The sequence below is a fragment of the Apodemus sylvaticus genome, chromosome 12 (genome assembly GCF_947179515.1).
Source record: "Apodemus sylvaticus chromosome 12, mApoSyl1.1, whole genome shotgun sequence".
NCBI classification, from domain to species: Eukaryota; Metazoa; Chordata; class Mammalia; order Rodentia; family Muridae; genus Apodemus; species Apodemus sylvaticus.
In genome coordinates, this window is record NC_067483.1 from 38,279,042 (window position 1) to 38,304,699 (window position 25,658).

A 25,658-nucleotide genomic window follows, 5' to 3' on the forward strand; every position below is an offset into this window, starting at 1 on the left:
CTTTCTAGTGTTCCCTTCCAGAAGGCAAACACACTAACCCATTCCCAGAGGCCTTCACCTAGGAAGTCTGGCAGGGTGGTTCCCTCTGGGGTTGCACATCTTCAACCCTATCTTCAAACCTTTTGTGGTTACAGCCACCCCAGATTCCCTGGGGACCTCTCAAGTGGGGACTTCCCTCAAATCACCGCAGCTATCTCCCTCCCTGAGGGCCTCCACACAGCTTTAACGATTCTCACAGGGAACTCCTCTGGGCCCCAAGGGCCCTGGCACCAAGCTCTGCCCTGCTCAGCTCCTGGAACATCAGTGAGGTTGCGCAAAGGGTGGGGAGGGGAGAAGCACCCATACACAAGGGTGGGGGAGAGGCTGGGCACCGGAAGCTGTTGGGGGAGAGCCAAAGCCAGCCATCCAGACTTCCCCGAGCACACCATTGTCCTTCCTGGGGAAACCTGTTGGTGAAGTCGTAGGCAGACAGTCTTATCCAACAGAGGTCCTCCTGAGGTCACGTTGGCCATCCCCCTGCCTCTAGGCAGGCTGTTGTCCCATTTGTTCCAAGCTAACTGGCTGAATGATATGAGTTCTGGCAGGGAAACAGAGGCCTGGGGCAAGAAGCAGTCTGTGGAGCCATCGTGGGCTAAGGAAATAGGATTAACATATTGGAAACCAGCAGTGACTTTTGTCCTTGTACTCCCACCTTCTCTCTGCCTGGTGTTCAGCGGGAGTGACAGTGATGTCACAGGTGTGGAGTGCCAGCCACGTGCTGGGTGCCAAGCAAAACAGCCAGGGCGAGTGTGTGTATCATCAGTACCTGAGGAGGAAGGCCACCGAAAGAAGTGAGTCTGGCGGAAAGACTTGACAGAGGAAGGGAGGCACCTTGCTGGATAGGGGCGGGAAGACTGGAATAAATCTCTGTTGCAGTGAGGACCAAAGAGAGGAGGCCCAGCTGGCACTGAGAAGGGATGCCCCTCACCTTTCCACACTCTGCTTCTCCCAAAGCTTGTCAATGTCCCAGACATGAGCCAGCCCAGGCCCCGCTACGTGGTAGACAGAGCTGCGTACTCCCTCGCCCTCTTCGATGATGAGTTTGAGAAGAAGGACCGCACCTACCCAGTGGGACAGAAACTTCGCAACACTTTCAGGTAATGTGGCTCCTGGACCAGCCTCCAAGGGGTTTGGAAAGGAGAGGGGAGATTCTGAACCCTGAAGATTAGACCCTTAGGGAGGATGGTGAGGGGAACAAGAGCTGCTAGCTGTTTCAGAGGGTTGTAGGGCATCTCTACCCCCCTGCCCTGGGTTCCCCGAAGTCCTAGTCCTCCAATGTCTCCTTTAGGTCCTCAAAGGACCTGCAGATGGGTGTGCTACAAGATGGAGTGGACATGGGCATGTGAGCTTCTCCTCCATGCCCCATTCCTTGTGTATCAAAGGGTGCCGAGGCGCCATCTTCCCATGCCTCATCCCCTCTTACACAGCTCTTCTGGTTCAGAGAATTCCTAGAGGAGACTCTAAATTCCTAGGCTGTACTGAAAGGGAACTCATCAGCCTTCAGGGTCTTCCCACTTTCAGGTCCCTGGACTCTGGTGGTGGGTTGTACAACACACCAGCCAAAGGAAATGGCTGTACACAGTGGCCCATACCCACACCCCAGAAGCCTGGGCCACGGGCTCCATCCTCCCCTTCCCCAGACTTCTGGTAAACCTCACGTTCCCTCACTCCCTTGGGGAAACAGCTGATTCAGTTACTTGGATTGAGGTCACTGGCAGTAGCTGAAGTGGAGCCACAGGTGGAACTGGTTGAGGCCAGGGGAATCACCCACTGGAGTCTTTACTAAAAATCCTAGCTCAGCCCTGCCTCTCCTAGGAGGCTCCACCTCTGCTCAGTGACACTCAAGAGCTATGTGCCCAGTGTCTGAGCCCTGTCCCCAAAACCATGCTCCCCAGACAGATGGGTTCAGCCAGTCTTTGTGTCCTATGAGACCGCATTTAGGTTGTTTGCAAGCTGGAGGGATGGAGGATCTGATGTATTCCTGAAGTTTAGGAATCATTAAAACTATAGAGAAGCAGAAACTAACAGTTCCTGTAACATTGGCACAAGAGCCTTGCAAAGCGTCTTACACGCAGGCAGTGCTCCAATAAATACTGGTTGAATGAATGAACGAATGAATGTCTAGAGAGCTAATCCCTCCCTCCAATTCTGTCCCGGCCTCTGAGGCTTCTGTATAAGTCGTCTGGCATCTCTTTCCAGCACCTCCTTCAGACTTCAGGTTGCTTTACCTGACATATGGCAGAGGTGTGAGAAGGCTGGGTATGTGGGTTGTACGCCTTTCCGGCCAACTGTCTACCGGTGCGTCCAGTTTTCTCTGCCATAAACCAACCTGACGGAGCGCCTGCAGGACTGTTGCCTCCTAGCTCAACGCTTTCAGTATGCATCAAGCTGTTCACCACGTCTTGGCTCCAAGAAGCACCACAAGCCACTGAAGAGGCTGAGCTGACCGGGCCTGCTGCAGATACCATTTTACAGAATGTTTAATGGAGACAGAAAAAAAAAATCTGCCTATACTTCAGAGGATACAAAGCATTGTCTGTGTTGGTTTCAGTCTTGGGTGACATCCAGGGCCCCAGTGTCAGGGAAACTATTGTTGAGCAACGGCAAAGAGCAAAGATTGGCGCGGGGCAGGAAAGGAAGCCTAATCAGACCGTGAGTCACCGGAGGGACCCAGAGCACTGGCCTTCCCTCACCTCGGAGAAGAAAAGCAACCCTCCGCCCCAAGTCATCAATCCACCAGCTGTCACCCTTGGGTTTGTAAGTCCTTGTTCCGGCTACCCATGAGTTTCCATGAAAGGATCTCAGGGTTTTTCACAAACAGAGAAGAGATCGATACTCCTTACCCTGTTGGCCACGGAACAGCTCTCTCATCTTTTCACTCTGATGCTTTGCCAGGGGTGAACGCCCGTGCTAGACTCACCAAAGGTAGAGGAAACCAGGTTGGCAGAGTGTACCTCAGGGGGACCACAGAGTTTGCCTGGTTTTTTTTGAGAAGTTTAAAGAGAAAGGGGCTTGACACCTCAAGAAAGCTGAACTACCATAAACTCAACAGTTTGCAGCCAAGCCTCATAGATTCCCAGTCGGAGAGCCAACACTGGCTGTGTTGCCGGGGGCTCTCCGGTTGAAAGCACCGCTTTCCCTCCTTGACATCCCGCAATGCAAGATGTGCGCTCAGGATACTGAGATTGGGTGAACTAAATGACAGGAGTGTTCGCCTCTCTCTGCAACCTGCCCTCTTCTCCCGCAGGTGCTCCTCCGCCAAGTTCAAAGCCATTGTGTTTGGGCTGCTGCCTGTGCTCTCCTGGCTTCCCAAGTACAAGATCAAAGATTACATCATCCCTGACTTGTTGGGTGGACTCAGTGGGGGGTGCATCCAGGTGCCACAAGGTAAGAGTCCCCTCAGCCAGGCCTAGCTGGTTCCTGTTCTTTCCCCATCTCTACCCGCTACCCCTGTGAACCAGATGCTCTCCAGAGCTAAGCCTCATTCTTCTTTGCCTCCTGCAGGCATGGCGTTTGCCTTGTTGGCCAACCTTCCTGCTGTCAATGGTCTCTACTCTTCCTTCTTCCCCCTACTGACCTACTTCTTCTTTGGGGGTATACACCAGATGGTGCCAGGTAAGGTCTCTCCCCTCTGGTAAGCACAGTGACCTGGGCCCCAAAGACTCAGGGCATGATGAAGGAGGTTCAACTTCCACCTTCATTCCACCTTCATTCCAACCTCAATTCTCTTGAGATTGATGTTGTTCCGACCCGAAAGAACGGTTGCTGCGTCTGTCCTAGGTCCTCAATGACCTTGGAGAAATCGTTACACCCATGTGAGCGTTCAGCACAGCCTGTTCCATCTCCCTCTCAGGAAGGAGGGCAAAGCGCGACAGAACATATGCTGTGCAGCCAAACAGATTCGAGAAATGGCTGCTCTCGGCAGGGCTATCTGGAGTTGTCTGGTGGCAAGTGATATGGAGCAAAAGAACCTGGACATGGGCCTGGTTTCTGGTCCAGGCTCTGCTGCTTGCATTTGGAGTTGGTGTCCAATGAGATAATGTTAACACGGATGTATATGATCTGGGGAAGTGTCTGTCACAGCTTAGACAAGGCTGCTGGTAGAGAGCTATGCTTGCAGAGACCAATGGCAGGGAGCCATTCAAATGGGCTGGTGCATGTTCCTGGGCTGGACCCCTTGATCATTTCCATGGGAACGCTGCAAACTTCTGACTTTTGATGGCTGGGTGGGGCACCACAGGTACCTTTGCCGTTATCAGCATCCTGGTGGGTAACATCTGCCTGCAGCTGGCCCCAGAGTCGAAATTCCAGATCTTCGACAACGTCACCAATGAGACCTCTGTGGACACAGCAGCCATGGAGGCAGAAAGGCTGCATGTGTCTGCGACACTTGCCTGCCTGACTGCTGTCATCCAGGTGAGCCTCGGAGTCTCTACCAGTGACTGCGCCTGAGAAGCAGACTACCTTAATGCTACCTCAAACCCCATAGTGTGCTGTTAAAGCTGATTTAGAGCTCTGCTGTCCTCCCCATCCTAGGGCCCAAAAGGACCTTAAAAAATAGCTTAGAGTCTTCATCATCCACCGACCTCTGTACATTTGATGGAACTTGAGCAGAAAGTCTGCCTAGAACCTTTCAGATGCCCCTTAGAGAAACTCTGATCTCTACCAGCGTCATTCCTGCCTCTCCAGCCTCCTCTGCCCCAGTCCCTAGGTCCAGGGGCACCGCATAAGCCAGCCATCTAACCAGAAATACAAGGGGCTCCTCTGGTATTGATGAAAAAATGTAGTGTGGCCGTGTGCAAGCTCATAGCCATTCCAGAGAGGACCGGTCACTCTCTCATCACTCACCTAATGTTTCCTGGTCGCTTTGCTCTGCCAGGAATAGAGCTAAGCCCTGAGGATACAAAGATAAGTTAAAAAAAAAAAAAAAAGAGGCCCAGTTCACAAGTGGCTCCAAGCAGGACAGAGGAAGTGACCTTGTCAATAGATAAATTTGTGTGCTGTGTCGAGATAAGAGGCACAGGTACAGCAGAGTCCTGAACAAGTGGCTATGGGGACCTAGGAAAGTCCTCAGAGAGGAGGGGACGTTCGACCTGAGCAAGTAGGGATGAGCGGAAGTTCACTGGTACCTAAATGAACGGGCACAAAGGCCAGGCCTGGCCGAGGGAACAGGACACAAGAGCACAGAGGCCCAAGACAGTGCCGCCTGACCAGGACAGGGACAGCAAGGAGTTTGGTGTGGCTCAAGGACAGGAGGTTAAAGGATGTTAGAAAGGCAGGCAGGGGCCCAGTAATAAAGTCAGCAGTCTGTCCCTTAGGAAGCAACTTGGGTCCTGTTGGCTACAGAAAGATGTGGTAGGTAGACATAAGGCGGGGATTCTGCAGAGACCCTGGCAGGAGGGACAGAGTGGTGGCTGTGGAGAAGGAGACAGGGGTGGGAGGAAGAAACGTTTTGCCAAGAGCATTAGCTTGCGGTGAGCCGCGTGTGGGAGGCAAGGCGGTGTGACTCTTGAGTTTTGGTTGGGCAACAGGTGGCACTGGAGGAGGACCATATTTATTTTAAGACGAAGGCACTGAAGCCAGCATGGTGAAGTGACAGAGAGGCTGTGTACTGAGGGGACCTAGGTCTGGTGGCAGGCACCCAGGTCTTAGTCAGCAGCAGGGAAAGGTTGCAAAGGCCTCTTTTCCCTGAGTCCCTACTGTCTCTGAGCTACATGAGGCTCCAGGCCGGGCTGGGTGTCAGGCGAGCATTGGAGCAGATGACCCACTGTGCTCTGTCTGCTTTCTTCCTTCCAGATGGCCTTGGGCTTCGTGCAGTTTGGCTTTGTGGCCATCTACCTCTCGGAATCCTTTATCCGGGGCTTCATGACAGCTGCTGGCCTGCAGATTCTGATCTCTGTGCTCAAGTACATCTTCGGTCTGACCATCCCCTCCTATACAGGCCCCGGCTCCATCGTCTTTGTGAGTCTAGAAACACCCTCCGGGGAGGGGCAGGGTGGGAATAGAGTTCACATCCTTAGGAGGTTATGAATTATTCATCCTGATAGCTGGCTGAGCCATTGAGGAGATCCCAATGGGTTCTCCTTATGGGAAAGGGGTCTAACACAGATTCTCAGCATTCACTGGGGCTCTCTGTGGTCAATCCCTGCAGAAAAGGAGACCCCCCATTCCAGTGCCTCAACTCCTTTATCTGAGAAAGCCTTCTTTTTTTTAGTTTAAACTCTTGATAAGGAAAAGAAAATACGTCATCTTCGAGTCCCCAGCTCCCACATCAGGTGGATCATAACCCCCTATAACTGTAGCTCTAAGAGATCTGACACTCTTCTGGCCTCCATAGGCACCTGTACACACATGCACCATACACTTACACACACACACACACACACACACATGCACACACACACATGCACACGCGCATGAATAAATATAAGAAAGTATACTGTCTTAGCATTCGCTCCTGATGTACCTGTGGGAGAGGGTAGTTGGAGATGGGATGGTATTCACAACCAGGGTTGTGTTCTGCCTTTGTATGTCTCCAGTGGCATCTCTCCCCTGGGCCAGGCACCCAAGGGCAGGGCAGTATGGGAAGAAGGGATGAGAGCTTGTGATGCTCTCTCCCCTAGACCTTCATTGACATTTGCAAAAACCTCCCCCACACCAACATCGCCTCGCTCATCTTTGCCCTGGTCAGCGGTGTCTTCCTGGTGCTGGTGAAAGAACTCAACACTCGGTACATGCACAAGATCCGCTTCCCCATCCCTACGGAGATGATTGTGGTGAGGCGCCTGCATGCCTGGAGATGGGGTTCTGAGGGTCAGGATGGGGGAGGGCTGTGAGCAAAGGAGCACTTGTCCGTCCCTCTACCCATTCCACTGGCAGTCAGCTGGACCAGAAGTCACATGTGAATGTGTTCTATGGCCACTATGTGCCCCCTGTGAGATTCCTGAGGCTATCCCATACATATTCCCCTAAGGAGGCAAGACAGTGGGATCTGGGAAAAGATATAAGAAAGAGCTCGCTCAAACCTAACCCTAACTAAGAGCCAATATCTGTTCCTCACTTCGGGATTTACAGGTGGTAGTTGCGACAGCTATCTCTGGGAGCTGCAAGATGCCAAAAAAATATCACATGCAGATTGTGGGGGAGATCCGACAAGGGTAAGCCCAGATCGCTCAGCTGTCAACTGCACCCCATTCTCCACCAGAGCCGGGGAACAAATGAGCAGCTCTAAGTCCATCAGAAACCATATGGCCCTGACTCAGAAAAGCTACATAGCCAGCCCACACTGACCACTCTATAGAAAATGGGTCTTAAGGGAGCCAACCTCCCTCAGCCCCCATAAGTTTCTTGTACAAAACTTCGTCAAATAAGTCTCTCTCTGATCCACCCATCACTGGCTTTCTGCTTTGCTGTAGTGGACATTCTTGATCCATGCAGAAAGGTAGCCACTGTGATCAACCAAAGTCTTTAAGCACCCATGGTGGACCCAAGAAGACCAGGGCAAAGCTTGCTCCACAGAGCTGGAACAGGGGAAAAGGGAGGCAAAACCTCACAGCACTAGCGGTCTATAGGTCTTAAAGCTAGTGTGTACAAAGAGTTCAGAATCTGGGCACCACGAAGCCCTCCTATCTGCGGCTTATTGACCTGGAGAAGTTAGGTCTCTTAAGCCCTGGCTTTCTCCTTTAAAAACCAAGAGCAATAGGACCTGCGCTCTGATTCCAATGAGTGAGATCACAAGACACAAGTCAGGACTCTGGCGTACGGAGGGAGCTCAGCTGACTCCTTCTCACACCCTGGACCCTGCCTCTTGTGGATCCTTGACAGGTTTCCAACTCCAGTGGCTCCGATGGTTTCGCAGTGGAAGGACATGGTGGGCACAGCCTTCTCTCTGGCAATTGTGGGCTATGTCATCAATCTGGCTATGGGCCGGACCCTGGCCAGCAAGCATGGCTATGACGTGGATTCCAACCAGGTATCTCCAGCTGCCCCTGGTGGGCTCAGGGGTATGGGCCCACCGAATCCTATTAGTGACAGCTAAGGAGGTTGGGGGTATGACTCAGTGGTAGAGTCCCTGCCTAGCATAGAAGAGGCTCTGGGTTACACCCCAGTCCCTCACAAAGGGAAGATGTCTTGGGATTCTTTGTGCTGATGTGAAGCTATAAGGGTTAGGGACTAGACCTAAGACACTGACCTCTTGTTTTTAACTTTCTTTTTTCTTTTCTTTTCTTTTCTTTTCTTCTCTCTCTCTCTCACTCACTCTTACTCTCTCACTCTCTCTTTCTTTTGTGTGTGGGGAGTCTTGGGGAAAAGCTTACATGTTTATGTGCATGCACATGTCTATACACACATACACACATCCATATACACGTATGTGTGTACCTATGGAGGCCAGAGGTTACCATCTAATGTCTCCCTCTGTCACTTCCCAACCATTGGGGGGAGGGGGAGGGGGCAGAATCTCTCACTAAACTAGAGCTCACTGACTGGCTACATTGTCTAGCCAGTAAGCTCTGGGAATCCTCCTGTCTCAGCCTCTCAGCCTCCTCAGCACTGGGCTCCCATGTTTAATCTTTTTACATGGGAGCTAGAGGTCTGAACCTGAGTCCTCAGGCCCTTGCAGTGAGTATTTTACCTGTTGCACCATCTCCCCAGCCCTGGGGCTAACCTTTTGAGTGCTAGTGTATGGCGGTATAGCATTACTGTCACTTCCTAGCCATAGGCCCCTGGCCCACCTCACACAGCTGACTGACTCCAGCCCAGGCCCCATGCCTGCCTGTCAACCAAGCCTTCCATCTCTCCATAGGAGATGATTGCCCTGGGCTGTAGCAACTTCTTCGGCTCCTTTTTCAAGATCCACGTCATCTGCTGCGCTCTCTCTGTCACGCTGGCTGTGGATGGGGCTGGAGGGAAGTCCCAGGTGAGCCCCGTCTCAGGGGACTGGGGTAGGAGTGGAAACAGAGCAACTGTCCCCAAGAGATCCAGGTGCCGTGAGCATGCCATCCTCACCCAGCTAGCTTCCATTCCACCAAACGATCAGCTGGGAAACAGCCAAGTCGTCAGACACCCCCCTCCCCCAAAGCCACTCACCCCAGCTCTTTCCCTGACTAGGTAGCAAGCTTGTGTGTGTCTCTGGTGGTGATGATCACCATGCTCGTCCTGGGATCCTATCTGTACCCTCTCCCCAAGGTAAGAGCCCAGCTGGGGGGGAAGGGGGGGAACAGTGACAGCCTGCAGCAACACAGTCCCTATGAATGGAAGTAGCGCTTGGTTGGCCATCGCTGTCACATTTGGTTTCTGTTAGCCTACGAAGTAAATGATGTAGATTTTATTCCTCCCTTGTATGGGCGAGGGAGACTGAAAGACTGAAGCTGACGGGGCTGGTTTGTCAGTGAGACAGCTGCTGGGTAGGACTGAGTTCACTGTGTTACTGTGTGTTTCAACCTCCAGCTTTCTGGGAGTTTTATCCCTAGGCTGGAGAATAGAGGGCAAGGTACCTGGTCCTCCAGGGCACCCCCAGAGCCTTTCACAAAGATGTGAAGGTGTGAGCCATCCAGGGATGCAGTGGAATGGGGGGGTGGGGGTGGGAGGAATGTAAATCTGGACCCAGGACGAAGCACATGGCTCAAGAGGCTACGCTTGCCAATCCTGAGACTGAGGAGGAGTGTGGAGAAAGAATCCTGGAATCTAGCCTTGTCCTGCCAGACTCCGGGGTCAGGCGTATGTAGGAAGGCCAGGATGAAGGGGAGACACCTCAAATGTCACAAAGCAATGTTCTGCTTCTCCAGGCTGTGCTAGGTGCCCTGATCGCTGTCAACCTCAAGAACTCCCTCAAGCAACTCGCCGACCCCTACTACCTCTGGAGGAAGAGTAAACTGGACTGCGTAAGTGTGGGGTGTCCCTGCCCGCCTGTAACCTGCAGCTCTGGCCTGATGCAAAGCCCTTTTGTCTGCTGTTCCCTAGTCCCCAGGGCTTGAGAAGCCAAGCTGCAAAGAGAGACACTCTTTGTTCAACCTTCTGTAGCCAGTAGCGAATTCCTTCACTTCCCTAACCACAGCTTCCGCACCTCTGAAGTAGACATGCGCTCTCTCCACTTTGGGATGACTTATAAAGAAGATGGGCTCATACTAACAAACTGCACATGCTCTGGGTTACGTGCGTGATCAACAAAGCTTAGTGTCTATCACTTTTATAATTCAGTATGCCCCCTCCAATTAAAAAAGATAATTCTGTGAAGGAAAAGAAAGAAAGAAAGAAGAAAAGAAAAAAGAAAGAAAGAAAGAAAGAAAGAAAGAAAGAAAGAAAGAAAGAAAGAAAGAAAGAAAGAAAGAAAGAAAGAAAGAAAGAAAGGAAGGAAGGAAGGAAGGAAGGAAGGAAGGAAGGAAGGAAGGAAGGAAGGAAGAAAGAAAGAAAGAAAGAAAGAAAGAAAGAAAGAAAGAAAGAAAGAAAGAAAGAAAGAAAGAAAGAAAGAAAGAAAGAAAGCTTAGAACACAAAGGAGAGGACCAGGATCTGAGCATGTTTCTAGGCTTCTCAAAGGTTCTACCTCCTCATCTGTCTGTGGGATGAACTTGTGTTCTGCATCATGCATTGGCTCTGAGGTTAGATGAATCACAATGGGAAAGCACCATACTACGTAAACATCCTTGAGTGTGACTTCATACTGCAGCTGTGCCTTCACAGGCAAGCCTGATAAAAAGCTCCCTCGTATTGACAATACTGTCTTGTTTCCACCTCTGCACACCCACCACAGCCCAGAGACTTGCAAAAGCCAAGTGAGGATGACAAAAGTCAGGCTCAGAACGGTTCAGTGAACACAACATCAGAGGCGGTGGAGGAAGCAAGTTCCACCCAGGGTCTAGCTGGAATCTCCCTGCTGGGCTCCAGACTTCTGGGCTGTCCTGCCTCTAGAAGGCAGAGGCTTGCCTGCTCCCTGTAGGGAAGGAAGTCTTTAAAGTCAGGAAATGTGTGGTCCCTTTGGGGGTTCCCAATGAGCAGAGGAGACCAGAAGAAACTAAATGTTCTAAATTCCCAGCTAATTCCCAAGGATCTGCTTTAACCACAAGGCACCAATCTCCTGGCTTTGGCCATAGTCCCTTGTTTCCCTGTGACCTTCCCAGCCATCATGTAACTTGATTTTCAGTGGGCTTCTACAGAAATTCCCAACAGAGACTGACTCCTTTAACAGCAGGTCTCAACCTGTGGGTCCTGGCCCCTGCTGGGGATCGAGTAGTGCTTTCACAGGGGTCACATATTAGATATCCCTTATATCAAATATTTACATTATGATTATCCTCATATGTATCATTAATGCATCATCATCATACACTTATACATCAGATGATATCAGTAGCAAAATTATAGCTCTAAAGTAGCAACAAAATAATTTTATGGTTGGAGGTCACCGTAACATGAGGAACTATATTAAAGGGTTACAGATTTAGAAGGCTGAGAAGCACAGATTTAAAGCCATTTAGAAACTCCTGAAGGCCCTTAAGGGAGGACACACCCAACCAGGAGACCTGCCTCTCTGTTCAGGAGCTGAGTTCCCACCAAAGCATGGACACCTCACTGTTAGACAGGTAGAGAGCCCTCATCCATAGCACACTGCAAGACTAGGACCAATGACTCTCTGACACCTCTGTCTTCCTGCAGAGTGGACTTCATTTTTCCTTGTGTGGACTAGGAAACTGGCTCGCCCAGCTACGCGGTTCAGAACCCAGCTTTGAACCTGGGTGCGGCTGAACCAGAGGCACACTCTTCTTACTCTGCTCATGTGACCTCTCTGTGCACACTTCTGTATTCTAGTAAAATAGAAGGCTAGATTTCTATTTTTAAAACTTGACAAGGATCGGGGTGAGGTAGGGGTGGAGCTCAGTGGTAGGGTACTTGTCTAGTATATGAGGCCCTGTATCCAATCATCGACTCTGAAGAGGAAAAAAAAAAAAGGTCATAAGCTGCACTCAGTGTAAGAGAAGCAGGCAAACAAACCAAAGCGCCAGTACGTGACTCATTGCAAAAATGAAGCAATAACAGAAGAAGAGATCTGAGTTGGGCAGGCTGATTAGACCCTTGACTAATCCCAGAAGACTTCCTGAAAGAGGCAGTTTTTCTCCCCAGGCTGCTTTTGACATCTCTCTCCTCACAGTGTGTCTGGGTGGTGAGCTTCCTCTCCTCGTTCTTCCTGAGCCTGCCCTACGGTGTCGCAGTGGGTGTGGCCTTCTCCATCCTGGTTGTGATCTTCCAGACCCAGTTGTAAGTGACAACCCCGTCCCTCCCAGGGGTTGCTGGACCACTCTGCAAGGGGACTCCCATGCCAAGACTTAGCATAGCACCCTGTACCTTCTGCCTTCTGGGCCCAGCGCAGGGACATGCAGCCAGACCTCAGAAGTACATAGCCCAGCCAGGACAGTGGGCAGAGACTAAACCTACTTAATTTCTGTATCCTAAAACCTCAGAGCAAACCAGCATGGTTTCAGAGGACTGGGGATGAGGGGGAGCAGACAATGAGTGTGCCCCATCACTCCTCCAGAAACCCCTCAGCCCAAATAGGACCCTACCCCGGAGGGAATACTAGGCTCTGTGCTCTTCCTCCAAAAGAAGCCATCAGTGCAGAGGTTAGAGCAGTGTGGGTAAGGACGCCGCTTAGCGTTGGAGAAACCTTGTCTTTCTTCTTGTAAACTCAGAACCAGGGATTTTCTCACCTACATACTCTTCTTCCTTCTCTCCTGAGCCCTAGTCTGGGGGCCACTTTGAGACACGCCTAGGGGTAGACCAGCCAGAGACCATCAGGCCCAGGTCCCCAGGGCAGAACGTCTAACAATCCTACGTAAGAGCAGGAGTCCCAGCTGGTTTTCTGTCCCCACTCCAGCATCGCTCTACCGTGTGAGCGTCCTTACTCCCCTCCCTCCTCTTCTTCCTCTAGTCGAAATGGCTCCACGCTGGCCCAGGTCATGGACACGGACATCTATGTGAACCCCAAGACCTACAACAGGGTACGTGATTCAAGTCGAGAACCTCCCTCCTTTACTCTGTCCCTCTCCCCAAGCCCTATCTGTGACCTGAGCTCAGTGTTTCCGTCACAGGTCCAGGAAATTGAGGGAGTGAAGATTGTCACTTACTGCTCCCCTCTCTACTTTGCCAACTCAGAGATCTTCAGGCAAAAAGTCATCGCGAAGGTAAGCCTCCATCCTTGCTGACCGGAAGACGGAAGCAGAAAGGGGCTAGGAGCCAAAGGCAGGCCATCCACAAAGGTACAGGTCAGGATTGCTGTCGGACCTCTCCCCACAGACAGGTACGGACCCCCAGAAAGTGTTGCTCGCCAAGCAGAAATATCTCCGGAAGCAGGAGAAGAGGACAGCGATGCCCACACAGCAGAGAAAGTCCCTCTTCATGAAAACCAAGGTGAGCTGAAGCCTGGACCAGCTCCGTGCCCGTTCTGATCTCGACCCTGGCTCCCAGCTGGCGGCGCCTTGAGAGGGAGGCAGGAAGTCTCTGGGAGCACTTGCTGGGAGCACTTGCTGGGAGCACTGGTGGTCACTTTTCTAGGAGAAGGCTGCCAGCTCCCAGGTAACCAGGGTACCCCATCTCCAATGGGAATTTTCTAGGTGCCCAGGCTAGTGAGGGCAGGAATGTAGAAGCAGCAGACATGGGCCGATGCACAGGGGACAGGGGACCCTACTCTTCTTTCTCTCTCTCTCTCTCTCTCTCTCTCTCTCTCTCTCTCTCTCTCTCTCTCTCTCATTCTTCTCTTCTCTGGAAGGTTCTTCCCACTTGGGTTGGGAGAGACAAGCCTGCAAACCTCCCATAGGAAGAGGCTTTAGGAGAAGCCGGCATTTACCGCCAAGTTGAGATGCTGCCCCTCCTGCCTCTGCTTGGGCTTCAGTGCCAAGATCCTGACTTTGGAGTCAAGTCAGTGCCCCCCCTTTCCACCCACAGACGGTCTCTCTACAGGAACTCCAACAGGACTTTGAAAGCGCTCCCTCTACTGACCCCAACAACAACCAAGCTCCTGCCTCCGATGCTCACGATGCTCACGTTTCCTACATCACCTTCAGTCCAGACTCCTCCTCCTCCGCAGCCCCGTGCGAGCTGCCTGCCTCTACTCAGCCCCCCACGGAGGCTAGGGACACTCTAGCCAGCGTGCCACCCTTTGTCACCTTTCACACTCTCATCCTCGACATGAGTGGAATCAGCTTTGTGGACCTGATGGGCATCAAGGCTCTAGCCAAGGTGAGGGCCCGTAGGGCGGGAGGAGGCCGTGTGACCCACTTCCCTCTAGGCCCTCATTGGAACTGGCTGGGGGAGGTTCCAGACCCTAGGGACTCCTTGCCCCCAGTACCAAGAGGGTGGACACACTCTTCAGGGCAAGCTGAGGCCACTGAAGCTCTGGAGTGAGTCCCCCGAGCTTCAGCCCACCTACCAAGACCATCCTCAGTTCTCTATCGAGTTATCAGTCCCAGGCCACACCTTGGGTCCTCTGAGTGAGACCCTTGATTCTGCCACTCACACCCACCAGTGAAGCCAGGAGAGAAGAAACCCATGTGCTAACTAACACATAGGCCAAACAGGCAGCCTGAGGAGGCCAAGAATACAAGGGCCCCTCTGGTCATTCTTCAGAGGCTCTGCCAATGCCAGGTTGACAGCGAACCTCAGAGAGGCCCGGATGGAGGCAGTCCAGGAGAGCAGAGGGCACAAAGCTTGTACCAGCTGATGTCACCACCAGCCAGGGACAGTGAAGGCCCTTCTCTGGTGTTGAGCTCAGCTGACTTCTCTAGGTTGGACGGTGAGGTAGAGACCTTCACTGAAAGCTTGCCTCATTGCACCTTGGTTCTGAACACTGAGAGCAAAGATCTGGCCCTTAAAACAAGTCATGGTGACGCTAAGTGTCTGCCACACTGGCAAAGCCCCATTTCCGCCCCACTTTTCAGAGAGGCCTTGGGCCAACACTCCAGAAAGACCTAGGGTGCTCTCTGCCACTCATGCCTGTGGCTGCCAGGGCCCTCAGGATTGCTCGTCTGTTTGGCTTCCCCTCTGAAGTGTGTTTCGTGAGTCACTTTTAAGACCCACTCAGAACATTCCTTTCCTTTCTTTTCTCCCATTTCCTTCCCCTCCCTTCCCCGACTCCTCTAGCTAAGCTCCACCTATGAGAAGATCGGTGTCCAGATCTTCCTGGTGAACATCCATGGTAAGAAAACTGGGGCTATGGTGGGCATTTAGGGAACCAGAGGCTGGAAAGGGGTACAGTGAGGTCGAGCGAGCATGTGAGCATCCTGTGGGTGGGGTATGTTCATGTACGTGAGAGTAGATAGAATGATATTCTGCTCACCCTAATTTGTGTGTATCCTGAGTCAAGCCAGCTAAGTCACTTTCTCCATCTGGGGGTTCATTTCCGGTCATGTAAATGGGGGGGAGGGGGGCTGACCGGTTGAACTTCGGATCCTTTCCAAGTAGAAGGTTCATGGATCTGTATAAGCGCAGAAAACCCACGGACCCTAGCTTCCCAGAGACTTGTCTCCAAAGGGTGCTATCAGCAGCCTCAAGGACATGCCTCAGAGCAAAGGACACTAGCTGCATTTGCACACATGCCAAGGGCAGAAAGCACACAGAGACCCTAGAGAAATACACAGGGGATGCATACGTATCCAGACGCCACCCAGCAGGGCTCTGCAAGGGCCCCGCAATGAGCACGTTCATAACTCTTATCCCCATGTCCATTCACCAAAAACCATCTCCAGAAGGTGATTAGAGTAAGGGCTCGGCCACATGCTGGAAGTTTGCAGAAAGAGGAAGACTAAGCCTTGAGGGCTGGAACTGGCAGCCATTTCCACATGGATGTTTTAACCTTTCCTTGAGCAACATCTCAAATCCAAGCACTTCCTTCTGCACTGGAGTGAGAGTTCAGCATGTTTGAGCTCATACTGCCCTCTGCCGTCCAGCATTGATACTGCAGGGCCAATTGTTGGCTTTCCCCACCAGCCCCTCCCACCAACGCCAATCTACCTTTTCCTGTTACCTGCCTCCTTACAGCCCAGGTGTACAATGACATCAGTCACGGAGGTGTCTTTGAAGATGGGTGTGTACAGCGCAATCACGTGTTCCCCAGCATCCACGACGCAGTCCTCTTTGCCCAGGCAAATGCGAGAGAAGCCCCAGCCCGCAACTTCCGAGGGGTAAGGTCTTCACACTTAGAGAATCCTGGCTTCCGGCTCTCACAAACAGGAGGACAAACAGACGTCAGAAAGAACTGGAGATGGTTTAAGTTCCAGCACCAATTCTGCCTGTCTCATTCTTTTGAATCTCGGGTCCCTATCTATAGAATGGCACGGTCAACCATTACCTGCCTTAACCTGTTTAGGATTAAGTGATAATTATGCATCTGACATAAAGACTTAATTTTAATTGATATGCTATCTCACCACCCACTTCCTTCACCTTTTTTGGTAGTGGTGATGGGTGTCATGGCTTGGAAATTTCAAGCTAAGATGAACAGAGGAGCTGAGTTTTGTCTCAGCCTCTCAGCATTTAATTTACTAGCTCAGTGAGTGGTATGTGAAGAAGACACAAATAATTCTGTCTGAAATTTCAGAAAGCTGAAGAGTCTGACCTAGTCATCTGCAGGTCACCTGCAGGTCCTGGGAAACTAGGGAGCCTTCTGATTTGTGAACCTTGTCCATGGGGACTCTTCTCGCTATTTGTCATTACACCAATGACATCCAATTATTACAGTTTAAATGTCATACATGGTTCCGGTTTTTTGCATTTATTTAATGTGCATATGTGTGTAAAGATAAACACATCATGTCATGCATGCAGAGACTAGAGGACAACCTATCCCTGTCCTCCTACCATGTGGGTCCTGGGGATCAAACTTGGGTTCTTCAGCTCCGTGACAAGTGCCTTTACCCACTGAGTGATCTCTCCCTTGTTTTAATATTTGTAAATAATTTATATTGCATACATTCTCCACTTATCTATTATAAATCTCTCTCTCTCTCTCTCTCTCTCTCTCTCACACACACACACACACACACACACATTGCATACACACTCCTTACAACAATACAGTGAAGGAGAAGGAGTTTGGATATCTTGCCTTTACAGAACTCCAAAGAAAAGGAGAATCTCAAGGTCAAGCAACTTGCGCCTCCTTGCCTTTAATACTCACAAGGGGGGAGGCCCTGAGGACATCTGCCTATATCTGTGCAAAGGAGGGCCAGAGATGGGAAAGGAGGACGCCTGGGGTCCTCTAGAGCCTGCATCCTTCCCGCCACCATGCATCTACTGATGCTCTGTTACCTGAGCTCATCCTGCACCCGCTTCCTTCCCTTCAGGCTCCAGGAGACACTGAGTTCTCCTTGTATGACTCAGAAGAGGAAGGTCCCAGCTATTGGGACTTAGAACAGGTGAGTAGAGGGGCAAAAGGTAAGGGAGGAGAGGGAAGAGAGAAGCCCTGCTTCTATCTAAGGAGTTTGCTGTCTGTCTCCTCCAGTTCAGAGCTGTAAGCTTGAAGGTGGCAAGGTGTCACCTGTCTTTTAATAATGACTCTTCTCCGCACCAATACACACAGGGGGCAGGGGTAATCCTACGGAATGAGGTAGCCTCTGTACCAAGTCCTTGAGAATTGCTATCTTTGGGGGGAGTTATTTGTTCATTTGTTTGCTTGTTTGTTTTGAGACAGGGTTTCTCTGTGTAACCCTAGCTGTCCTGGAACTCAATTTGTAGACCATTCTGGCCTCTGATTCATAGAGATTCACCTGCTTCTGCCTCCAGAGTGCTGAGATTAAATAAAGTCTTGTGCCACCATGCCTGGCTAAGAATTGCTATCTATTCTTAACTCTCCAGTGTACCAAGCCTGCAATTGTAGATACCTACATGAGACCACTGGGCCTGTTGTTATCTGTAAAATAAGAGGCATTTTGGTAAATGTGTGCCCCTCAGGACTGGCAGGAGGGGCTACTCATCTTTCATTAATTCATGAGGTGTTTTTGGTGACTGCTTGCCTGCAACTATTGCAGGTGGCATACAGCAATGAATGAAAGCCCCTGTTCTTTCAAAACTCCATACTGGGAGAATCAGATGACATATGGGGGCATGTAGGAGTTATTATCGCAACTGGATAGGCATTTAAAACTAGAAGCCATGCATTACGAGCTGTCACTGTTCTCTTGGGACTTGTGAAATTTATCACCATTCTAGTGCCTGAGTTAAAGACAGCAGGTGACTACATCTAGAGAAATGCAGCTTAGAGTCTGTTAAAATAGTATCTCTCTTCCCAGTCGTTCCTGGTCTGACTTCCATAGTCCTCTGAGGGTTGCTAGCAAGAGAGACCAGAGAGCTAACAGGCTCGTTTATGAACTCTCTTAGAATTTCCAGCACATTTAAAAAAAAGAAGAAGCATTGAAAACCTAGATGGAACAGAAATGATACAGCTTCTCTAGTCTTAACACTAATGTTACTTAATTCTTGAAAAACGGAGCTGACACTGGAGAAGAAAGTCCCAAGGAGCACACATAGCATGGTCAGAAGGAACACAATTCACAATTAGATGTCACTAGCACTTTCTCCCATCACCCAGTGCTAGTTCATGTCTTCTGTTAGCCTGTCTCTCCCCTGCTCACTTGCAAATACAGTCTCGGGGTTCTTCACTCTGGCCGGGGTATGTAGTCACTTCTTGGTCACAGTCACTCTCACTTCAGCAGGTCTATAGCCCCCTCCCCTCACCCATCCTTCCTGTGATCTCTGCAGGAGATGTTCGGGACCATGTTTCACACAGAGACCCTGACTGCCCTGTGAGGACCCATTCGGTTCCCATATTTTCTCCAGAGTGCCTGGCATCTGGGATTTCCACGGATGATAAACTTGGGATCGCAGAAGTGACTGTGAGAAAAGGATGTCCACCAGGATGCTAGAGCCTCTCTCAACTCTTTGTTCTCTCTCCCACCTTTCCGTCTCTCCCTGTCTCCCTGGGAGAGAGGCATCTCAGCCTGTGCAGCTGGATGAGCCTGCCCTGACAAGGACGAGACTCTGGGGAACACATCTCATCACCTCCTCCTTCCCACTCAAGCCTGGGCCAGCTATAAGCTCCTCCCACCCACCAGCGCAAGCCCCGCCCATGGCAGCTGACGGACACCTCGACTTCCAGCCTTAAGAGTGAGCTAAGAACAGAATGATAAGAAACAGCAACTGCGCTGAGCACTGGGATGCAGTTCGAATGGCTCTGTGTCCTGAGTGACTAGGGGAAGGTTCCAGGCTGCCGTGGGACACAGGGATGAACGGGTTAGAATGTCGAGGCTTGTCCCTCCAGATGCTTATTCCAGTTGTTAGCTTTGTGCCTCAAAGACGCCACTACCCACAATCCAGGAGTCTCTGTCTTTGTGCCCGTTTCTCTCTCTCTCATTGTCCTAAGACTGCCCAGGCCCCCACTGCTGTCCAGCACTTCAGACTCTAGTGTGGACCGTGGGCAGGACCCTCAAGCACTACCTCTCCAGGAACTGCCCACAAAGGGGCCAACTCTCCTTCTGAATCTTTCCTGCCTGGAGGCTGCCCAGTTCTGGGGAACAGGTGACTGGCAGAATCCTCTGATACAGCAGCAGCTATTCTGCACAAAATCTTCTAAGAAACCCTCTTTACTGGGTGAATGGAAGGAGTAGTAGGTTGCTAATGTAAAGTGGTGGGTCCTAGGTGCTGACAGTCTGCCGGACCTTGGAGCCCATATTGCCTCCCCTTGGGAAATCTGCCATGTCCATTTTCACTTGGAAAGGGCAGGTCATCTGCACCCTCCCCTGTCAGCCTGCACCCCAGAGCTGTGATGGTAGGTCCTGACAGGCAGGGGAGGAAGTCTTGATGTACCAGCTTCAAAGCCCTACTAGGTAGAGATGTGAAGGACTATTCCAGACTGGACCTCCCTCTACACGGAACTCTTAACAATCTCCAGAGCTTTTTACCCTAGGAAAAGGGACAATAGGAGTTAAATTCTCAGGTAAACAGAGAGATTTCTAGAGACAGCCTACTGTCGACTTGAAAGTAAATAAGTCTCCTCTCTCTGTCTCTGTCTGCGTGTGTGTGTGTGTGTGTGTGTGTGTGTGTCTTTCTCCTTTCTCTCTCTCTCCTCTCTCTCTGTCTCTCTCTGTGTCTCTCCCTCTCTGTCTCTCCCTGTCTCTCCCTCTCCGTTCCCCTCCCCCCCACACACACACATCTTATAAAAACTAACTACCATGCAAATACACAGAAAATCTGGCCTCTCTTCTTTGTTCTCCAAGTTCAACAGGTTGGGCTGGCCCAACATAGGAAAACAACCCAATTATTAACTTCAGCCTGACCTTCGTTATGTGTCTCTATGTTAAGAAGGCTGGTGAGCTAGTCTCCGTAGAGTTAAAGAACAGGGCTCTGACAACGAGCCAACACATTCTTGGCCACAGCTGTTCCTTCTCCGTGAATTCATTATGCCATCTGGCTGCCAATGGAGCCCAAAACTTGGAAGGCAGAAAGACAATGTTATCTGGGATTCACTGTGCCCTGCACTCAAAGTGCCAAATTCCAGAAGGAAGAGAACCTCAGCCAATGACAATCTACCCTCCCCTACTCCACCTCCTCCAAAGTCCAGGAAGCAGAGAAGGTCACAGAGCCCCGGGACATTATAAATCCCCTTTGAACCAAGTTTCTAGATCCCATTAACCTGCAGACCAGACCTGGAACTGAATAGGATGGCAGACTCACAGTGGCCGGGGTTTGGAGTTTAGGAGTATGGATCTGCAACATGTTGAATCTATATACACTCACAGAACCCATGGTGAAGGTGTGGTTAGAAACACAGTGTGGGAGTACAAAAAAGGTGCTGAAGAAAACTCCGCAGGTGCAACTCTTAGGGAAGAATATAAGCATCCCACAGACTGCTGCCCTGGACATGACTGAGGCAGGAAGGGAGGGTGTGAGGGAACAGTAATCCATGTCTTCAATACCTGTGCATGTTCTTACAGACACTGACCTACGACATAGATTTCCCTGGGAAGGCTGCAAACCTTACCTCTTGAGATATTTGTATAATTTATTTAAATGCCAGTCTCCTTTGTTTTGGTAATAAAGTGGTCTTGAAATGAGAATGTGTGTGTGTGTGTGTGTGTGTGTTGAAGGGGTGTTCAGGAGTGCCAAGAAGATCCCTCCAAACCATGGGCTTTTGCTCTGGGTCACCCTGAGAAGAGGCTGTGGGATGCGAGGTTTCCTCATGAGTCTCCTAACAAGACTGCAGATCTGTTTTCCTTGGAATGAATACATTTTGATGAGCCAGACAAAGAGCAGATTGGAGAGAGAAGACTGAGCTGAGGGGCCACTTACTCAGGGCCACTTAGGAGAGTCAGTTCTGTGCTTCTAACTGGAAGGAAGTTTAACAGTTTGGGGTAGTGGTGCACACCTATAATCCCAGAACTTGGGAGATAGAGGCAGGAGGACCAAGAGTTCTAGGCCATCCTTGGCTATATAAAGAATATGGCATGAGACACTACCTCAAAACACACACACAGACACACACACACAGAGAGACAGAGAGAGAGAGAGAATCAAACCGTCCTCATACCTCCTGCAGACTCCCCCCGCCCCCATTAATTCTTCCCCATCTGTGAAGTCTATTAGAGAGTGTGGTGATTTGAATATACTTGACCCAGGGAGTAGCATTATTAGGAAGTATGATCTTGGGAGGAAGTACATCACTGTGGAGGTGGGCTTTGAGACCCTCTTCCTAGCAGCATGGGAGACAATCTCCTCCTGTTTGCCTTCAGAACAATATGTAGAACTCTCAGCTCCTCTAGCACCAAGTCTGCCTGGGCACTGCCATGCTTCCCTCCATGATGGTAATGGACCAAACCTGAACTTGCAAGCCAGCCCCAATTAAATGTTGTCCAATATAAGAGTTGCCTTGGTCATCATGTCTCTTCATAGCAATAAAACCCTAAGAAGTTGGTACTGGGGCTGAGGCACTGTTGTGATAGGCCTGACCATGTTTTTGTTTAGAGGAATGTGGACTTGGGAACTTTGGATTTGGAAAACAGTGGAATGCTTTAAGTGATGTTTAATGGACCATCCTAGTTGGAATATGAAAGACATTGTTGCTGGGAGTGATTTGAACTGTGCAGACCTGACCCAAGAGGTTTCAGTGGAGAAGAATTTCAGTAGGTGGCCTAGAGGCTGTTTTTGTGATATTAGTCAAGAACGTGGCTGCTTTTTGCCCTTGTCTGAAGAGTCTATCTGAAGCTAAGGTAAAGAGATTTATAGCAATTGCATTGACAAAGGAAGTCTCAAAAAAGCCCAGCACAGACTTTGTTCTCTGGTTTCGTCTCATAAAGAACATTTTGACCCAGCTTAGCAAGATGAGAAATGAAAAGTATAAAATGTATGGTTCAGAGAATAAAGGGGCACCAGGAAGTAGAGTAGAGCTGAATCCTGTGTTCAAGAAGATAAACAGATTAAGGGAGTAGTGATCTCGGGGCAAGATGATACCCAGTTAAGCTTATTGTTTATGTGTCTGCAGCTGAACGAGGAATAGTTATATCATGTTGGGCATTACTACATGGTTATTTTTTTCATTTGGACTATTAATCTGGAATGAACTATAATCCAGAAATGGAAGGGGGCGCACTGTGATCTAGACCTTGAGGCTGGAAGACACAGGCTATTGATCTGGATCTTGAGAAATAGTAGCCATGAAAACCTTTGGCCCAGGCAGGTGGTACATGCCTTTAATCCCAGGAGACAGAGGCAAGCAGATCTCTTAGTTCAAGGCCACACTGGTACCGAGCAACTTAGATCCAGGCATAGTGAAACATGCCTTGAGTCCCAGCATTCAGGGAACAAAGCCTTGTAGAGTTCAAGGTCAGCCTGGCCTACAGAGCAAGTTCCAGAACAGCCAAGCTTAGGCAGTGAAGGAGTTGTAAAACAGAAATCTGGTTGATAATGTAATAGAACAAGGGAGCCATATTCCAGCCCCAGCAAGCAGCAAAACTCAGCAGCTTCAAACACGTGGCTCTGGATTTCCAAGAATAGAAGTGATTACTGGGACAATTGATGCTGGTTAGGTGGAGCTAAGAAATTAGGGGTGATTAAGAGGAGACCAGCATTACTGAGGTGAAACCTTCTCGTAAGTGTTTCCAGAGAGCATAAAGAAGCTGTGTTCCAGAGATAGCTAAGGTTGTACCTCATAATGCGACTGGATTCGTTAATGTGTAAGAATTACCACGTGGTACTGGTTTTTGAAGCTATGAAGTGGTCATAGAGAGCAGTTGAGGCTTGGCACTGTAAAAGGTCAGGGAAGGCCATTGGTGAAGGTACATCCTCATTTATGGTTGACATCCCAGAACTGAAGGGGTCTTGCAAAGAAGTTGAGGCTTGGCACCATGAGGAGTCTATGAGAGCCTCTTGATGATGCCTAGATGCAGTAGAAGACTACACAGAATTGAAGATTGCGATGACCACCAAGAACAGCAGCAGCAGTGGAGTGGAGTCAGCCTGAGTTTAGAGTGCTACAGGGGGCAGAGCTAGAGAAGTGACCCATACTCTTTGAAGGAGCCCAGGAGAACATGTGTGGATCCCAGACATTGGAACAAGAAGTTGTAAAGTGAAAGTTTCCTTGGAGGACCCAGGATGTTAGAGATCCCAAAGCTGTGGGCTATCTGCTGAGGAAAGCTGCTAACGAGGAGTGGATCCAGCCCAAGAGAATGAAATTTGTTGCTGCTGAATGCCAGATCTGCCAACAGCAGTCAACCTGGATGAAAGGAGTTGGTGATCTAAAGAGAGCTTAGACATGGAGATGCAGAGTTTGGAGTTTGCCCAGCTGGATTTTAGTCTTGTTTGGTCCTGCATTTTCTCACTATGACATTTTGGAATGGTAATGTATATCCTGTGATATTTCAGGTATGTAATCTTCTTTTTGATTTTTGACTTTATAAGGGATTACAGTTATGTGATTGAATCAATCTCAGAAGAGACTTTGAACTTTGGATTTTTAACATTGCTGAGACTGCTATAGACTGGGGACTTTTAAAGTTGGACTAAATACATTTTCCATTATGCTATGTTTACGCATGAGTCCTCATTTGAACAAGCCTATTGGGGGCCAGGGAATGGAATGTGGTGGTTTGAATATGCTTGGCCCAGGGAGTGGCACTATTAGGAAGTATGGCCTTGGTGGAGTAGGAGTGGCCTTGTTGGAAGAAGTGTGTCACTGTGGGGGTGGACTTTAGGACTCTACTCCTAGCTACATGGGAGACAATCTCTTCCTGATTGCCTTCAGATCAAAATGTAGAACTCTCAGCTCCTCCAGCACCAAATCTACCTGAATGCTGCCATGCTCCCTGCCATAATGACAACAGACTGAACCTCTGAACCTGTAAGCCAGTCCCAATTAAATGCTGTCCTTATAAGAGTTGCCTGGGTCATGGTGTCTCTTCATAGCAGTAAAACCCTAACTGAAAGAGATCAATAGGGGGCTGGAGAGATGGCTCAGCAGTTAAGAACACTAGCTGCTCTTCCAAAGGTCCTGAGTTCAAACCCCAGCAACCACATGGTAGCTCATAACCATCCATAATGAGATCTGACACCCTCTTCTGGTGTGTCTGAAGACAGCTACATTGTATTTACATATAAAATAAATCAGAGAGACAGAGACAGAGAGATCAATACCACCATTAGCCAGCAAAGCCTTCATGGAAGACATGATCTAATCTTGCCTTTCCCTCCCAAATGTGAGATCTTACATAGGTAATAGGTCTTGGGTCCAACAAGCTAGACTGTCTCTAAGAGGATCAGAAAATCAGTAATGGTGAGAAGACAGAAGGAGGATGAAGTGGAAAGGGACAAATGGACCATAGAGAAGACAAGGCAAAGAGACAAACAGCAGAGCCAAGGTATACAGGGAAGAGGAGATGGGGAACAGAAATAAGGGGAAGTGGATGAAAGGCTTGAGGCTGGGGAGTTTTTAATTGACATTTAACTTCAGCTTAGCCTGCTTTACTCTGCTGCTCTGAACCATGGGAATTTCAGGAAATTACCGATCATCTTCCTTCCCTTTTGAGTTTTGGATTTTCTTCTAATGAACCTTCATCTTAGCCTAATTCTCCCAAGAAGAAGAAAATGCAAGAACATTTTTCTTTCCTAATTTCCCACCATCCTATCAGAGACCAGAGCTCTTTAAGAGGGATCCCAGGAAATAGCCAAGAGCAAGACCAAGACCTCAGTGGAGGGAAAAACAATGTAAAGATGACTCCTGGTACCTCCTGCTGAGGGCCACTGTCTTCCAGGAATTCCTGAGGCTGCCACAGCAAACCTTCCTGAAGAACCGTCTTCCCATCTTTCATTAGTCACGCATGGGTGGCTGGGGTGCTTTCAATAGGAAATGCCCCTCATAGGCTCATGTGATCCAATTAGTAGTAGTGTTTGGGGAGGTTACAAAGCCTTTAGGAGAAGGAGCCTTGCTAGAAAAAGGACATCACTGTGAGTGACTCGGGGGGGAGGACTTTATAGCCTCACTCCCACCTCCTGATTTCTCTGTTTTCTATAGGGGTGAAACTGTGATTGGAAAGCTCTGGTTCCTACTGCCATGTCCTGCCTTTCCTGCCATGGTGGGTTTTATCCCCCT

The 25,658-nt window shown here is 49.9% G+C and overlaps 1 protein-coding gene across 1 annotated transcript; it reads left to right on the forward strand.

The window, feature by feature from the left end:
• Positions 1-1,011: 1,011 nt before the first annotated feature.
• Slc26a9 (solute carrier family 26 member 9) lies at positions 1,012-19,361 on the forward strand. The gene is made up of 20 exons (XM_052200007.1): positions 1,012-1,136; positions 3,287-3,426; positions 3,544-3,654; positions 4,280-4,455; positions 5,836-6,000; positions 6,663-6,815; positions 7,114-7,196; positions 7,864-8,011; positions 8,843-8,956; positions 9,148-9,225; positions 9,825-9,920; positions 12,183-12,289; positions 12,960-13,029; positions 13,120-13,212; positions 13,325-13,438; positions 13,973-14,266; positions 15,167-15,221; positions 16,064-16,206; positions 17,368-17,439; positions 18,782-19,361. The coding sequence occupies exons 1-20, from the start codon at positions 1,012-1,014 to the stop codon at positions 18,827-18,829; spliced, it is 2,385 nt and encodes a 794-aa protein (XP_052055967.1). The 3' UTR covers positions 18,830-19,361.
• The last annotated feature ends 6,297 nt before the right edge of the window (positions 19,362-25,658 follow it).

What these genes read in the sequence shown, in the direction of transcription:
- Slc26a9 (XM_052200007.1), top strand. Translation starts at nt 1,012, where the DNA reads ATGAGCCAGCCCAGGCCCCGCTACGTGGTAGACAGAGCTGCGTACTCC. An exon ending in AAACTTCGCAACACTTTCAG is followed by an intron (nt 1,137 to 3,286) that starts GTAATGTGGCTC and finishes CTTCTCCCGCAG; the next exon opens with GTGCTCCTCCGCCAAGTTCA. An exon ending in CAGCCCGCAACTTCCGAGGG is followed by an intron (nt 16,207 to 17,367) that starts GTAAGGTCTTCA and finishes CCTTCCCTTCAG; the next exon opens with GCTCCAGGAGACACTGAGTT.